The sequence below is a fragment of the Talpa europaea genome, assembly GCF_964194135.1.
Source record: "Talpa europaea genome assembly, chromosome: 9".
NCBI classification, from domain to species: domain Eukaryota; kingdom Metazoa; phylum Chordata; class Mammalia; order Eulipotyphla; family Talpidae; genus Talpa; species Talpa europaea.
The window spans coordinates 32,204,940-32,219,915 of NC_140076.1; the positions used below are offsets into that span (position 1 = coordinate 32,204,940).

Consider the following 14,976-nt stretch of genomic DNA (forward strand, 5'->3'; position numbering starts at 1 on the left):
ATTTGCTATTTAAAAAATTGCATTTAAGATAGAAGTAGATCCTCAGAATACCTGTTTCTTTTTTAAAAACCAACTCTGCCATCCAAAAAATTTTCCTTAGTAATTTACATATAGACAAGGCGCTATGGCTTCAGATCACAGCATAACTAAGGATCCCTCAGTGATATTCTTTTACCTGGAGTTTCTGTGATCAGCAAAAAGAAAGGATTCACAACACACTACCTGAATAAACAAAATACTTTTAAATTAAAAGATAAAGCTAAAAAGATAAAAGATACAGAAAACCTTTTCCTTGACCACCCTGCTGCATCTAGCTAATGCTCTACTTCTCAGGTCCCACTTTAGCTCTTACCCTTGATAGCTGCTTGACTGACTTTTTCTTAGCCTTCACATTTCATTTTAAATACCATTTCCTGAGGGGCTCCCACCCAACTAAAGCATTCACTCGTTGGCTTCCTGTTACATCAATTTTCTTAATTTCTCTGCAAAGTTTTAAACAGGACTAGACATTTTTCTTGTTACTTGTTTAGTGTTTGCTTTCCCTCACTGAACTTGAGCTCTAAAGCAGCAAGCATTTTGTCTGGCTCCTTCACTGTCGCATTTCCAGGATCTTGAACAGTGCCTAGATATAGGAGGTGGTCAACAAAGACTTACATTGCCCTTACAGGCTCTAAGTGATCTGTCCTTACTTCCCTAACCTTGTCTCCTACTATTTTCTTTCAGCTTAGGTCTCAGCTCCAAACTGACCTTGCAGTTCCTTTAATTAGCCAAGCTCAAGATCCTTGTTCTTGCTAAACTATTCCTTTTCTTTTTTTTTTTTTAATTTTTTTTTTAATAGAGGCATGTTTTTATTTATTTATTTGTTTGTTTTGTTTGTTTATACATGCACTGGGTACAGTCAGAAGCGCGGGAGGGTGAGAGAATTCACCAGAGCCAGAGCAGGAGGCAGAGCAGGCAGAAGGACCGAAGTACACTGCTGAGGGGAGCAGCGGGCGGCAGGAGAGGTCTGCGCGCCATGTGAGACCCTCCTCCGGTGGCCGGGGAGCAGCCGGGGATCGAACCGGCGCCGCAGAGGCCGCGGGCAGCTTCGCAACCCAGCGCTCAACCGCTGCGCCACTGGGGAGGCCCTAAACTATTCCTTTTCCTTGGAAGGCTCTTCCCCCCACCCCCTGTAGCTTTCTTTAGTTCTTTCCTCAAAATTTACTTTCTTATTTAAGCCTTCCCTCTCTGGGAATTTAAAACCGTAGGCTCTACTCTTTACCTCCTTTCTTAAAGCTTAAATTTTCATTATAGCTCTTACCAATTTTTAGTGTACTATATAATTCACCATTTATTTTGTCGCCATTCCCTTCTACTTCTCAAGAAGTCCCTGACTTCCCAACACCTAACAGAGCATCTAGCACAAAACAGCAAACACTTATTAAATGAATGAATTTGTGAAACGAAGCATAAATGAACACCTGAGTTGAAATCTGTTATAAGTGTAAGATATTATCACGGTTAGTAAAACTACCTACACCAATAAATTATCTTAATTGTAACATTCATGCTTGCATCCTTCACATCCCTGGCACAGAGTCCTACACACAATGGGCTCGCAAAGAAAGCGTGTTGGAGAGGCGTGGGTCTGCGAGTCCACACCGAGCAGCAGCCGCTGACCCCGCCCTGGCCCCGCCTCTGCCCGCAGAGGCCCCGCCTCCCCCATGCCCAAGACCTTATAGGCGGGTGACGTCAGGTCGTTTGTTGTCATTGGCGGCTCCCAAGATGGCGTCCATCATGGAAGGGCCGCTGAGCAAATGGACTAATGTAATGAAGGGCTGGCAGTACCGTTGGTTTGTGCTGGACTACAATGCAGGGTTGCTCTCCTACTACACGGTGAGTCCTCAGGGGGCGAAGTTCACAGCGCCTCGGGGGTCGCGATGCCTCGCTGGAAGTGGGGGGCGGGCTTTTCAGAAGCCGGGCAGGGGTTGCTAGGTTGGGGGTGCCGCCGTACGAGAGGGTTCCCTCGTAGGGGAGGGTTTTATGTCCGGTAGAGCCAATGAGGGTGAAGGAGATGGTGGTACAGCCAATAAACAGACACTGGCTGTCTGATTTATGGGTTGGGGGCGAGCCGCGTTCTTTTCACCCCGGACCCCCCACCTTTGTAGGATGTGGGAGGGTCGGGAGTAGTGTGTGGGGGAAAGTGGTGGTGGTCTTAGTTTAAAGGGTCTGCGCCCGTGGTTCGTGTGGCTCCTCTTCCACGTTGTTAAGGACTTGACACTGTACCCCTGAGCCTTGTAGACGGCCTCGCCCCTTAGCTTCCCTCCAAGGATCGAAGAATGCTGCGTTCTTGGAGCTGTGGCCAGACCAGCTTGGCCACGTTCCTAAGATGACTGGCCCTCGGGCAACACGAAGGGGCTGAAATAACTCGTCTGCTCGAGGACTCTGTCCTCTGTTCAGCGGGAGTCAAGCGTAACCGACGCCTTAACTTTTAAGAACCGAGAATTTCCTGCACACGAGTCTCTTGTTAGGAGGAGAGAGAAGGGTAGTGCGGTGTCCCCTGAAAGTTATATTCTGGGGACGGTTAGCTTAGACCTTAAGTGTCTTTAGCACGAATCAGTGGCGGAGGCACTGAATTGCTATGAATTTTGTTCTGAATATCGCCCTTACTCCCTCCGTCCCGCGTCCCCGCCATCGTATTAGAAATGGAAGGTGGATAGTTTTAGAGACAGTACTTTCAAAGATATTTTGTGTGAATGTGTGAACGGTGTGCAGTTAATAATAGCCACTGAGAGGGAGGACACTCCTTAAAAGAATAGAATGTTCTGAGGTTTTAGAAAAATAATAGACGGTAGACAGGAAAAAAATGATTATGCAAGAAGGGTTAGTGAGAGAAATGGAAACACTTGTATTTATTAGTTTATTTAAAAACATGTATTAAATTCCTACTGTATGTTTATTGTTATTGCTTCAAGCTAGGAGTGTGTGCAAATGCGTGTGCATGCTAGCAAGACTCTTAACAGATATCAAGACATCATTCCTCTTCTCTGGGATTTATATTCTAGTGGTTCCCTTTATTCATTTTACTCAATAATTCTATAAAGAGGGTATAAGTTATTCCTTATCCCCCCCTTTTTTTTTTTATAGTTTTGGAAGCCGAGTCTCTAGGCTCTTAATTTGCTCATGTAGTTGGTGTAATCAGGATTCCAAATTCCTTTTTGATTTTTTTACCACTAAACCTCACTTTCACTCTAGGGAGAAAAGTGTAAGCTGTGAGTTACTAAAGTCAGGCGTGCAAGTGTAAAAACTTTTAACTTTCAGCATTGTTCAACTATCATCTTCCTTTCTCTACATAATTCTTAGAGAAAGAAGACCACACCTGAATAAGATTTAAACTGATTATTCAAGATTATCTTTAGGTAGCCACAAAAGAGACAGCTGAACACTATATGCTGAAAGCTCTGAAATTAATGAAATCCCATGGATATGATAAATGAATAGTAATAGTGGATTTCAGTAGGTGTGTGTAGTAGGGTAAGGTAAAAGTATCGGACTTTTCTGCCCTCCTGCCATTAGGATAGATGACGGAACCCTAAGGTCCTGAATGCATGCCTGATGGCAGGCACCTGGAGTAGGGTGTGGGCATTTGTAGATGGGATTCACCTGGGCTAAGACTGGGCTTTTAAGGGTGGCATCACAGGGACGCCAGCAGAAGCCAAGAAAAGCCGAGAACGAGGTAGAATCAGGAGAAGCCAAGAGCAGAAGAGAAGCAGAGACCATCAGAGAACGCCGGAGAGCCCAGAAAGAGTGAAGACTTGGGCAGGCCTCCCCGCCCCCCAGCACCCCTCCCTGCCCCCTAGCACCCCTACCTGCCATGTACCCGGTAAATCCCAATAAAAGCCTGCAAAAGCCACTGAGGGCTCCATGACTCTCTCCTCCTCTACCCCGTCTGCTCGACCACAGAAAACTTGCTCAGTGTCCTATCCTGCCCCTACAGTGTGATAATCAGAAAATTCCATGGAAATTATCCATCCTTATCATAATAGAGTAATTTCAATAAGTGGCACTAATTAAGTTTTTCTACAAATCCCAAATTTTTGTGGGTCTGAACCTAGGGCTTTATTGGAGAGGCCCCAGGATCAGATTTTGGGAGCTTCTTCTATCCCAGACAGAAATCTTTTTCCTGTTTTTCTTCTTTTATTGTGCCATTTTTCTGTCTCCTTGCTCTTTTTGTTTTTGAATACCTTGGCAAATCTCTCATTGCCTTACTGGCTAAATACTTGTTTTTCATCTACTTCTTTTTTCTCTTTTCCCTAATACTTATCCTCCCTTCTGAAACTAGATTTTATAAGACATCATCCTTGCCAGCGGAAGGCAGTATCATGTTTCTCACTAATGGCTATTTAGAAGTTGTTCTTTTTTTTTTTTTTTTTTTTTTGTCTTTCCAAGTTCTTTGTTACAGTATTTGCTTGCAGGGAAGCAGCAGAAAAATGTATCATCTTGTATAAATAAAATGATACCCAATTCCAAGTTAGAGGAGGCCCAGTAAAGATTGGAAAGGGCAAAGTGTTCACAAGAAAGTAGAACATTGAATGTTGGCAATGAGTTTTGCACACTGGACATTGTTTCAGTACATTAGGATTGGAAAGGATTTGAAAGTTCATATTAGTGCTATGCATATGGCTAATAACTTGGAGCTACATTGTCCAAGAAGAATATTTTAATTGCACAACCTTTTAAACAAAGCAACAAATAACAAGTCATTCTATCCCTTGTTTCCAAAATCACTTGACAAAAATCAGTTGGGCTCTTTTCTGGCTGTGTGGCTAGAGGATATTTTAGGTGGTCATTAAGACCTTGAATTACACTACATTGGTCTTGCTTAGAGTTACCCTACACTAAGGATTGATATTACGATAATCTCAGGGTTGGGTTAGGATCCCTGGGATTGAAGGGATTTACCCAAACCTCATCTCATGCTGGAGCTTCTCCTTTGGACCTGAACCCAGACCCAAACTTATCCTTTGGCTATGGATGGTCTTTTTACCTTACATTTCTTTTGTTTTCATAATCTGAATTTTTAGTATTTGAAAAAGAGTTTAACATGTTTACTCTGCCCACTACAGACACAGAGAAACTGGTAACCTTTAGGAAACAGTTTAGCGCAGTCCTTTTCAGCTGTAGCTCTGTCTCTTAATTATTAGAAACTTAATATAGTTCATTAAGCAAGTATTTATTTATGGCTGACTTTGTGTAGTGGACTACTGGTGGCATAAGCATGAAGGAGATATATTCTTTTATCTGGGAATCCAGTCTGTCAGAGCAGACATCTAAACAAAATTGCAAACTAATATGACAAGTTCTATCATAGGAATAGGAGTTGAATGCTGTGGGAATGTTAGGGTTCAGATGATGGGATTTGGTGGGGGTCCTTGGGTCCCTCTGAGAAAAATACAGCAGACATTCCCATTCATCAGCATGCTGCAAGTATACTGAGGAAAGGGAAAAAAGGAGAGAGGTGCTTGCATAGACACAGTTGGGCAGACTTAAAAGACAGGAACTGCATTTTGCCAGAATAGGATTATCCTTTTATAGTGTTGTTTGATGAAATTATTGTGGAAATTACCATCTTGGGGTCAGGTTGGGCTGGTCTTCTAAGATCAATAATCCTCTCTGCCCCTACCTCTGGCTGATAATCTTTTCTGACTCCACTTCAGTTTCCTGTAAACTTCCATAGCCACTTTAAGATTCATTAATCAGTCCTACCTATAACTATGCTGTTTGTCCTTGGGAGACCTTTCCATCCAAAATTTTTCTGCTTTGAGATTGCATCAGGAACATTACCTGGAAAAGGTCAGAGAAACCTATGAGCCAAGAATTAAAGGATAAAGAGAAGGGCATTTCATTCAAAGGGAAATATGTACTAATTGGGAAGTTTGAGAGCATAGGGTACATTAAGAAGATAGTGAGAATTTCTGAGCAACTTTAGTGTAAAGGTAATTATGAGACATAACGGAAGATTGAGTCCAAAAGATATTTGGAACCATAGGTCATGCCTGGAGATGAAGCTTTATTAGATTATAGTGTGCAAAATTGGTTGAAATTTTATTATTAGTTGAGATACTCATATAAATTTGGGAGCACTGTGTGACCACCCAATCATGATCTCAAGGGATGATGAGAGAGGAAAGAATATTGAAAGATATAGATATGTGAGGACTTGTAAAAAGTTAGTGGAGGTCATGCCTTTAGTTAATAATTTATCAAGTGTTATTGAGTACATAAAGTTTGCCAGGCACTAAGCTAGAAGAGGGGTTAAAATAGTAAATAAGATGAAAATCATCCATGCATTCATGATGCAGGGAGTCTACTGAGAGATACAGTAAGAGCTGTGATGGGAAAAGTGTATGTGAGGTACATAGGAGAGCTACCCGGCTCAGTCTTGGAGGTTAAGTAATGTTTTCCTAAAAGAAGCACATTTACTATGATCTGAATCATGTATAGAGGATAGCCACTGTCAGCATAGAGAAAAAACTACTTGAGATAAAGGGAATAAATGTTTTGGGAAGAGACAAGAGTAAGAAGCTTATCAGTCTTGGAGCTTGGACTGTGAGATGGGCAGTATCAAAATGAGCTGGAGAGATAGCTGGGGCCAAATAATAAAAAACTTTCTTGATAAACCTAAGGAATTTGAACTTTACCCCCAGGGCAGCAGAAAGTTATTCAAGTGAATAAAATCAATTAAGCCAATAAAATGATTTCTTGTCGCCTGAAGACCGGTCTTTCTTTGATACACCTGTCAACTCTTTGCAGCCCCATTGGAGCTAAGTAATAATGGTAATAATTTGCTAATATCATCAGAATATTCAGTTAATGTTCAATTTCCTTGGATATTGAACATCTCTTCCTTACCAGTTGGTTTGAGTCAGAATTCCAAAAAGTCCACACAAAATTTTTGAGTTTCTTTTAATTTTGTAAGTCCACCTCCTTCTTTTCTTTGCCATTTATTTGTTGAAGAAACCAAATCATTTGTTCTTTAGAATTTTCCAAACTCTGGAATTTGCCGATAACATCCTTTTGGTTTTTTTTTTTTTTTTTTAACCTGTTCCTTTATCTTCTGTATTTCCAATGTACCGATAAATTAGAGCTAGATGCTTAATCAGATTCACTTTTTGTTTTTTCTGGGCAAGAATATGTCACATTTGGAACACATCACATCGTGTGGTACATGATGTCTAGTTGTCTCTATGATTTTAAAATTCATCAGTAGGTTCAGGTGAAATTTGTGTTCTTTAAAGAACTCTTTGGTTACAGAGAAATAATCAGGAACACATACTGGCAAGACTTAGTGAATTGACTGGTTCTGAGTGACAGGTGTGGAAGAAGTCTGATGACATCCAGGTTTTTGGTTTGACCCAGATGAATGACTATAGAGAAGATAGGAAGAACAATGTTGAAATTGACAAAGATATATAGTCTAGAGCTGAGAACAAAAATCTGGTAGTAGATAATTATTAGCTTTACACATATGGAAAGCTGAGAGAATAAATGAGAAGAATTAGAAAGCTTTGGATAGAATACTGAAAAGCAACATTGGATTAGTTGTCTATTGTTTTGTAACAAATTATCCAAGAATTTAGGGGCTTAAAACAATAAACATTATCTCATTGTTTCCATGGGTTGGAACTTTAGGAGTGACTTAACTGGGTGGTTCAGACTGAAGTTCTCTCATGAGATGTGTCCAAGACATGGCTAGTGTTGCAGCTCTGTGATAGACTTGCCTGGAGCTGGAAGATTTCCTTCCAGGATGACTCACTTGCACAGCTGCTGACAGAAAGCCTTATTTTCTTGCTGATTTGGAAGTGGCCTTAGTTCCTCACCAGCTCCATTGGGTTACAGGAGTGTCATTATGACAGGCTATCTGGCTTCACCCAGAGCAAATAATCCAAGTGAGCAAGGAGAAAACAGCAATGATTTTTATGACCTAGATTGAGACTATCACTTCCACCCTTACTCTGTTTAATAGAAACAAATAATTTCATTTTGTGTTCATGGGGATGGAAATTTTAGGCATGGGGAGTGATTTAGTTATTACCCATAAATGTTTAACTGTATTGGTTTGTATTGTTTTGTAACATTTTGGGGAAAAAGTTAGGAACAGTAAACTAATAAGTTATCTGGGTCACTCAGTGTGTTTGTGAAAGAAATCACTAGAGAAATCTTATGTTCTTTGCTATTACATGCCGACTGAAAGAGACTCAATGGCTTTACATTTCAAAACCATTCCCAGTCAAAATACTTTTAAGTGTTGGGGACTCCATGGTGGCTCAGGGGGTTATGTAAAACCCAGTTGAGTTTATATTAACAACACATCCTGTAGATCACCCACATCCTGTAGAGCTGTGTTTGACCTTTTACCTAGTGTGTCAAATGAGATAAGCAATCAGTTCTTTATTCTATTTGCAAGCATCTTTTTTGATGATGATAATTGTGGAAAGATAGAAAGTAGATCTATTCTAAAACTGACATTCCAATATGTGACAGTTAAATTAGGATTAGATTTTTTTGAAGAGGTGTATAATCCTAAAGTTAGAATAATGCACAGGTGATGCTTTAAGGATTGAGGTGCTTTTACTGTTGGTTTTTTTTTTTTTGTAAAGATTTATTTATGCATACAAGAACTGGGGTACAGGCCAGAAGTGTGGCGGTCGAGAGTATTCATCGAGACAGAGTAGGGAACAGAACAGGCAGATTGATTGAAATACACTGCTGAGGGGAGCAGCAGGCGAGCCAGGAGAGGTCTGCTGTGCCATGTGGGCTGCTCCCTGGCCGGGGATTGAACTCATGCTGTAGTGGCTGCGGACAGCTTCAGAGGCTGCGTCTTAACCCCTTGCGCCACTAGGGAGGCCCTGCTTTTACTGTTTAAAGAGAAAAATAAATGACCAGCCCAACCAATTGTTTTCCTTCTAATTTACTTTATTATAAAGTTATCTTTTTAGCTTGAACTTCCTTTAAAAAAAGGGAAATCATTCTTTTTGCAAATATTAAATTTAAGTGGTACATGAAGTCATTACATAAATGGAGTCATTTTCAAGGAAAGTATATTGAGATATTCATAATCAATTTTTTTCCCAGTCACATGAAAATATTTAGAAAACCAGTTTTCTATTTCTTGGAGTCTTGTTCACGTTGTCATCATGTTAAGATTGTCCATTTGTTTCATGTATTTTATTTGAACACTATTATGGCACAGGTGGGTAAATCAAATATTGGGAGAATATTTGCGTTGTCTTTCTGACAACTATCTCTGGAATGTCTCTTCTCTTTCCTCTGTCACTCATAGAAAATGCCACATTTCCAAAAGATAGCAGAGTCCATTTGGTGGGACTCCTTGTACCCCACCCATTAATATACCTACTTTCCTGCCTGCCATCATAGTTGAAGAGGTAGTCCTTCTGTGTGGTGCATTTCATCTTACACATTTTTCAAGGACCTTACTCTATAGATTTTCTCTTCTACTTTCTCCCTTCCCATCCCTCCATGTATCTTTAACTTCCTTTGTTGTTTAAGAATATTTATTTTGCAGTGTAACAAATAAACCTCTTAGTTGTAAGTTTCATATAGAAATTTTAGTAAAATTTTGGGTTGCCTTTTTTCTCCTCCTGTTCTGAAAGAATCCTAAACTTGCTCCTGATTTTGAATATGTTCCTGCATCTTGGACTGGTATTACCCCAGGTGTATAGTAAGTCTGATTTACTACCCAGAGAAGACTTTGTGAAGTCCATCTGAAGTAGCTCTTAGTCACTATCACAATGATTCTGTTTTATTTTTGTGTGGCATATTGTTAACTGTTGCGATTACCTTGTTTTTCTTGTTTATTGTCTTTCTATCCTCTGCAATGTAATCTCCATGAGAAAGAAACATTTTTAACTATTTCTTTGCAAAACTTTCCAATTTTTTAACAGTTTCTTTGCAAAAATTTCAAATTTCCAAACTTCAAACTTGAGCAAGGAACTTTTGGAGCATAATCCCATTCTAAATTGGGACCTGAAAGACGTTATTAGAAATAGATCTAAAAATCCTAAATTACTTAGCTCCTTAATTATTGTTCTTATTAACTAGATTGTTCTCTGTGTTGTTCAAATTCTCCAGTCTTAAAATATTTGTAGTGCTTTTCTTGTTGTTCAATTTCTCAGGATCATATTTAGTCTTTTCCAAATAAGGAAAAACAAACTTAAACAATTTTTGATAGAGAATGACTTTGAATGACAATGCGCTATAATGTCATAATTTGGTATAATAGCATGGAGCATTTGGAGTTTAACATGATCCCATCATTCCGTCAATAATTTTTTTTATGTGTGTGAAAATGGTATTATTTATTATTTTGGGAAGTATTTGAGAACCAAACAAAAAAAGAAAATCTGCATTTCTTACTAACTTATATTTGTATGCTTAAAGTAATTTACAGAATATTGACTACTCTTTTATACTTAACTTTATTTTTTTTTAATAGAGGCATGTTTTTATTTATTTATGTATTTGTTTGTTTGTTTATACATGCACTGGGTACAGTCAGAAGCGCAGGAGGGTGAGAGAATTCACCAGAGCCAAAGCTGGGAGCAGAGCAGGCAGAAGGACCGAAGTACACTGCTGAGGGGAGCAGCGGGTGGCAGGAGAGGTCTGAGCGCCATGTGGGACCCTCCTTCGGTGGCCGGGGAGCAGCCGGGGATCGAACCGGCACCACAGAGGCCGCGGGCAGCTTCGCAACCCAGCGCTCAACCGCTGCGCCACCGGGGAGGCCCTATACTTAACTTTAGAAAGATGCAAAACCTGAAGTCATCAGAACTGTCTTTAATTAAACCTGTGAAAAATGAAAGTGGTTCTTTTCACTGATCTGTTGACCTGAAATTCTGATTTGAAGTTAAACTTGCCCTTTTAAAAAAATAGGTAAAGACCTGAAACTCTACAGTGTAAAAGACAACCAGATCAGACTACAAGTCTATAGTCCTTTGCCCCAAATTCTGAAATCCTGTAATCTCTGAATTCTAAGTTTTTACCCTACGTTTATGATGTACTCACTTGGAAGCAAAGCCTGTCTTGAATGGACACTGCTGTTTAAAATGAAATTGCAGCACTATTTACAATAGTTAACACCTGGAAACAACCCAAATGCCCAAAAATAGAGGACAGGATCAAGAAGATGTGGCATATATACACAATGGAATATTATTATAATATTAATATTATTATATAATAATAATATTAATAGTATTATTAATATAATATTAATATTATTCCAATCAAAAAAGATAAATTCATGCCATTCACAGCAATGTGGATGAAACTAGAAGGAATTATGCTCAGTGAAATAAGCCAGAAGGAAAAAGAAAAATATCGGATGGTTTCACTTACAGCAGGAATATAGGGGAACCAAGTAAGACATCAGTGTAAAAAAATAATAACAGTACAAAACACAACAAAGCAAAAATGGGCAATTATAAATCAGAGGCATACTGCAGGGGAGGAGGAGGGAGAGGGATCTGAGGGAGGAGCACAGGGGACTGAGGTGATGGTGCAGGGGTGCATTGGTGAAGGAAACTCTATGGGGACTACACCTGAGTGGGTGGGGGGAAGCAAATATTGTTTAAAAATGAACAATGAGGGCCTTCCTGGTGGCGCAGCTGGTTGAGTGCAGCGCTGTGAAGCTGTCCGCAGCCTCCGTGGTGCCAGTTCAATTCCCGACTGTCCAGGGAGATTCCCACATATTACTACAGACCTCTCCTGTCTCTCCTGCTGCTCCCCTCAGTGCAGTGTATTTTGGTCTTCTGCCTGTTCTGCTCCCTGCTCTGTCTCTGGTGGATTCTCTCACCCTCCCGCGCCTCTGACCTGTATCCCAGTGCTTGTATAAATAAATCTTTTATGAAAAAATGAACAATGATGTAAAAAAAATTTAAATTGATATAAAAAAATGAGTTCCTTTATGATGGGAAGTGGGGGGTAACTTCAAATTTGAGTGAGGAAAAATTCCTCCTAATTGTGCATCTGTTGCTCCACAAAGTGTGTGTTGATGTAGTATGATGACATTTTGGGCTATTGAGTGACCACTAGGCAGTAATTAATGAAGGCTCTCTGGTACATTAAGTACTATCTATTTGGCTTAAGGAATGTGTACTCTTCCAAATAGGAAGGAGAGACTATAGGGGTGGGTGTTAACTGCTTTCATTTTATATTTTGTAATTGTCATTATAAACTATCTGTGGAATTCTGATTAGTAATATTTATTTACTCTTACTGAGATACATACAGTGAGAAAACAGATTTTAAATGGTTAGGTAAGTTTTGACATTTGTTTACACCCTCGTTACCAGTATCCCCATCAAAGCATTGAGCATTGCTGTCATCCTGTGAAGTCTCCTCCTGACTTTTTCTTATTTATTCCATGTTCTACAGCCAGCATGTTGTGATTTCTTTATAGATTGATTTTGCCTAGCAAGTTGATTACCTGTGTTTTAGGAATGTATGCTCTAAGATACAACACTACCCAAGAGTGTAATCTTATATGTTGTTGGGAATGAACTAAAATGTAACTCAGTACAAAGGCAATGCTTGTGTGAAAAGCAGGGATATTTGTCCACATTCATTGTTCACATGTCTTCTATCAATTTACTAAATGTTCATTCTTTACAAAGGTGTAACAGGGATATTGGTTTAGTGAGGATACAAGAATGAATAGCAAGCCAACCGATGTAATGAGGAATGCACAAACATTGTTTGTGCATATGAGATATTCTAGCTCACATGAGTCTCCTTCCTATTTGGAAGAGTACAGATTCCTTAAACCAAACAGATAGTATTTAATGCGCCAGAGTGCCTTAACAAAGGTAAGATGGGGTGTTATGTGTCAAACAAGTTCAGAAGATCTCACTTTAAAAAAAAAAAAAGAGCAAATCAGATGAGATTCTTTATTTAAGCATAGTAAAACTAATATTCAAATAAAAATAAATGTCTTTATATAACAGGTTTGTGGAAGTATTCTTTATTTTATAAAAAGATTGTAGCATTAGTTTAAATAGCAAGCTAATCTTCCCCTGTGAATTGTGAATAGATTTGTGCAAAACTTTTCCAGATGCATTTGCTTTGTGGAGCAGAATAAATCCACAGTTATGTTTCCAATCTAACAGGTTCTTACTGATGGCTCTATATTATGGTACCCAGCCAGATTTTGTGAGTTAATTTATTAATTTGATATACTTTTCAGTATTTAGTATATGTTAGGAATATACTGAACTAACCTTTAGAAGCAAATAATCTTGTTGGAGGTAGTTAAATAGTGATAATTAGAATATAATTAAGTAGTTATTTTGATACTAAGTTTCATTTGATTTAGTGCTTATATACTGTTATTAAGGACTATTGTTCCACTTTAAATATTTTATGATAGTATTTTAATGCAATTGTAAAATTTTGTTTAAAGGCATGAAGTTTCCAGAAGTGGGAAAGGAGTTTCCCATTTCACTCAGCATTATTTCAATTGAAAATGAATGGGCATATTTTGAGTCAATTATGTTTGTTGAATGAGTGGGCAGGTGCCTGGGAGAGGAGGCTGCAGCTAGTTATTCAGCAGTCATTTATATAATAGCTTCCAGCTCCAAGGTATTAATTAGGTTCTGGAAGATAGGGTGGGAATAATAGTAATACAAAGATAATTGAACCCACTCTTTAACAAGGACTGTAGACAGATAGGCAGCTATAATACAACATAATAATTGGTGCGGTAGGGTGTATAGCAAATTATTACTGAGCATAGGAGCTGAATCAGGAAAGGGTCCACAGAAGTATGTAAAGCATGAAGAAGGAAATATGTTTTTTTAAAGATTTATTTATTTTTATATAAGAACTGGGGTACAGCCAGAGGCGCAGGAGGGTGAGAGGATTCACCAGAGACAGTGGGGAGCAGAACAGGCAGACGGACCAAAACACACTGCTGAGGGGAGCAGAGGGGAGGTCTGCCGCACCATGTGGGCATCTCCCTGGCTGGCCGGGATTGAACCCATGCTGCAGAGACTGCAGACAGCTTCACTGCGCTGTGCTCAACCCGCTATGCCACCAGGGAGGCCCTGTGTTTTTGTTTTGTTGCTTTTTTTTTTTTGGTAGAGACTGTCCATGTATTATTACTGAAACAGATTGGGGTGTGTGTGGTGTGTAAGTGTGTGTTCTGTGTTTAGAGGGAACTGAGTTGTTGGTAGGAGACATGTCTGTGAGGGCTCACGGCAAAAAAAAAAAAAAAAATTCAAAAAAAGGGAAAAGAATTTCCCTTCTAATTCTAATTTCTTCAAAGAACATTTGATTTTGTCAGGCTCTTTGTTACAGGTAGGCTGTATTTATTGATTTCTTTACATAGAAGGCACATGACCTTGGCAAGTATACCTCACAGTGTCAAAAGCAAATAGGAAAGAGCTCTTTTGTCAGCCTGTGAGAAAACTCCTGGGAAAGGATTCTGTCTTCCCTTTTGGGGTGGTGGGCCCTGTGGTTGGCCAACTTGGCTAGATAACCACCTCTTCAACACTCACTGTGCCTGGAGAACTTAGTCGCACAAGCTTCCCTATGGCTCCACAATAGGTCTTAATAGAGAGAGAATGAGTCTATGTGGAATCCAAGTATCTCTTCCCTAGATGGATTTGAACAATACAAGTGACATGCTACAGAAAGAAGGCTAGTAAGATGGATAGCCTCCAGAAATGGTTTGAACATAAACCTTACTCTGATAAAGCTACCTAGTAACAAATGGTTAAGAAAACTGGCATTCTAGAGTCTAAAATTCAAATTTGGTTTAAAAATCACAGATTAAGACAGAGACAATTAGAATCTAATGCTTATTAGGGAAAGTCCAGCTTTAGCCTTTGACTCAAAAATACTTACCAAAAGAAACCAGAGAATACCAGACAGTTATCACAAACTCTCCATCAAATTTTCGAGTTCAAACCTTTAAATGGA

The 14,976-nt window shown here is 39.3% G+C and overlaps 1 protein-coding gene and 1 pseudogene across 8 annotated transcripts in view; one reads left to right on the plus strand and one right to left on the minus strand.

Moving 5' to 3' along the window:
* Positions 1-1,750, minus strand: part of LOC311176656 (calreticulin-like) — a 54,457-nt pseudogene extending 52,707 nt beyond the window's left edge. The window contains exons 1-2 of the transcript in view: positions 1,585-1,750; positions 548-622 (exon numbers count right to left, since the gene is read on the minus strand). The product of the transcript in view is annotated as a calreticulin-like (transcript). The remainder of the gene's footprint in view (positions 1-547; positions 623-1,584) is intronic.
* The window catches only part of OSBPL9 (oxysterol binding protein like 9), a gene marked incomplete at both ends in the record, with an annotated part of 114,928 nt that continues 101,671 nt past the window's right edge, over positions 1,720-14,976 (plus strand). For 5 of the 7 annotated variants that reach the window (XM_084243450.1, XM_084243451.1, XM_084243452.1 and 2 more), the window contains one exon: positions 1,765-1,875. In XM_084243450.1, the coding sequence (XP_084099576.1) occupies positions 1,765-1,875 (111 nt within the window). Of the gene's footprint in view, positions 1,876-14,976 lie in introns of all 7 variants that reach the window. The other 2 variants (XM_084243455.1, XM_084243456.1) reach the window with 1 other exon arrangement.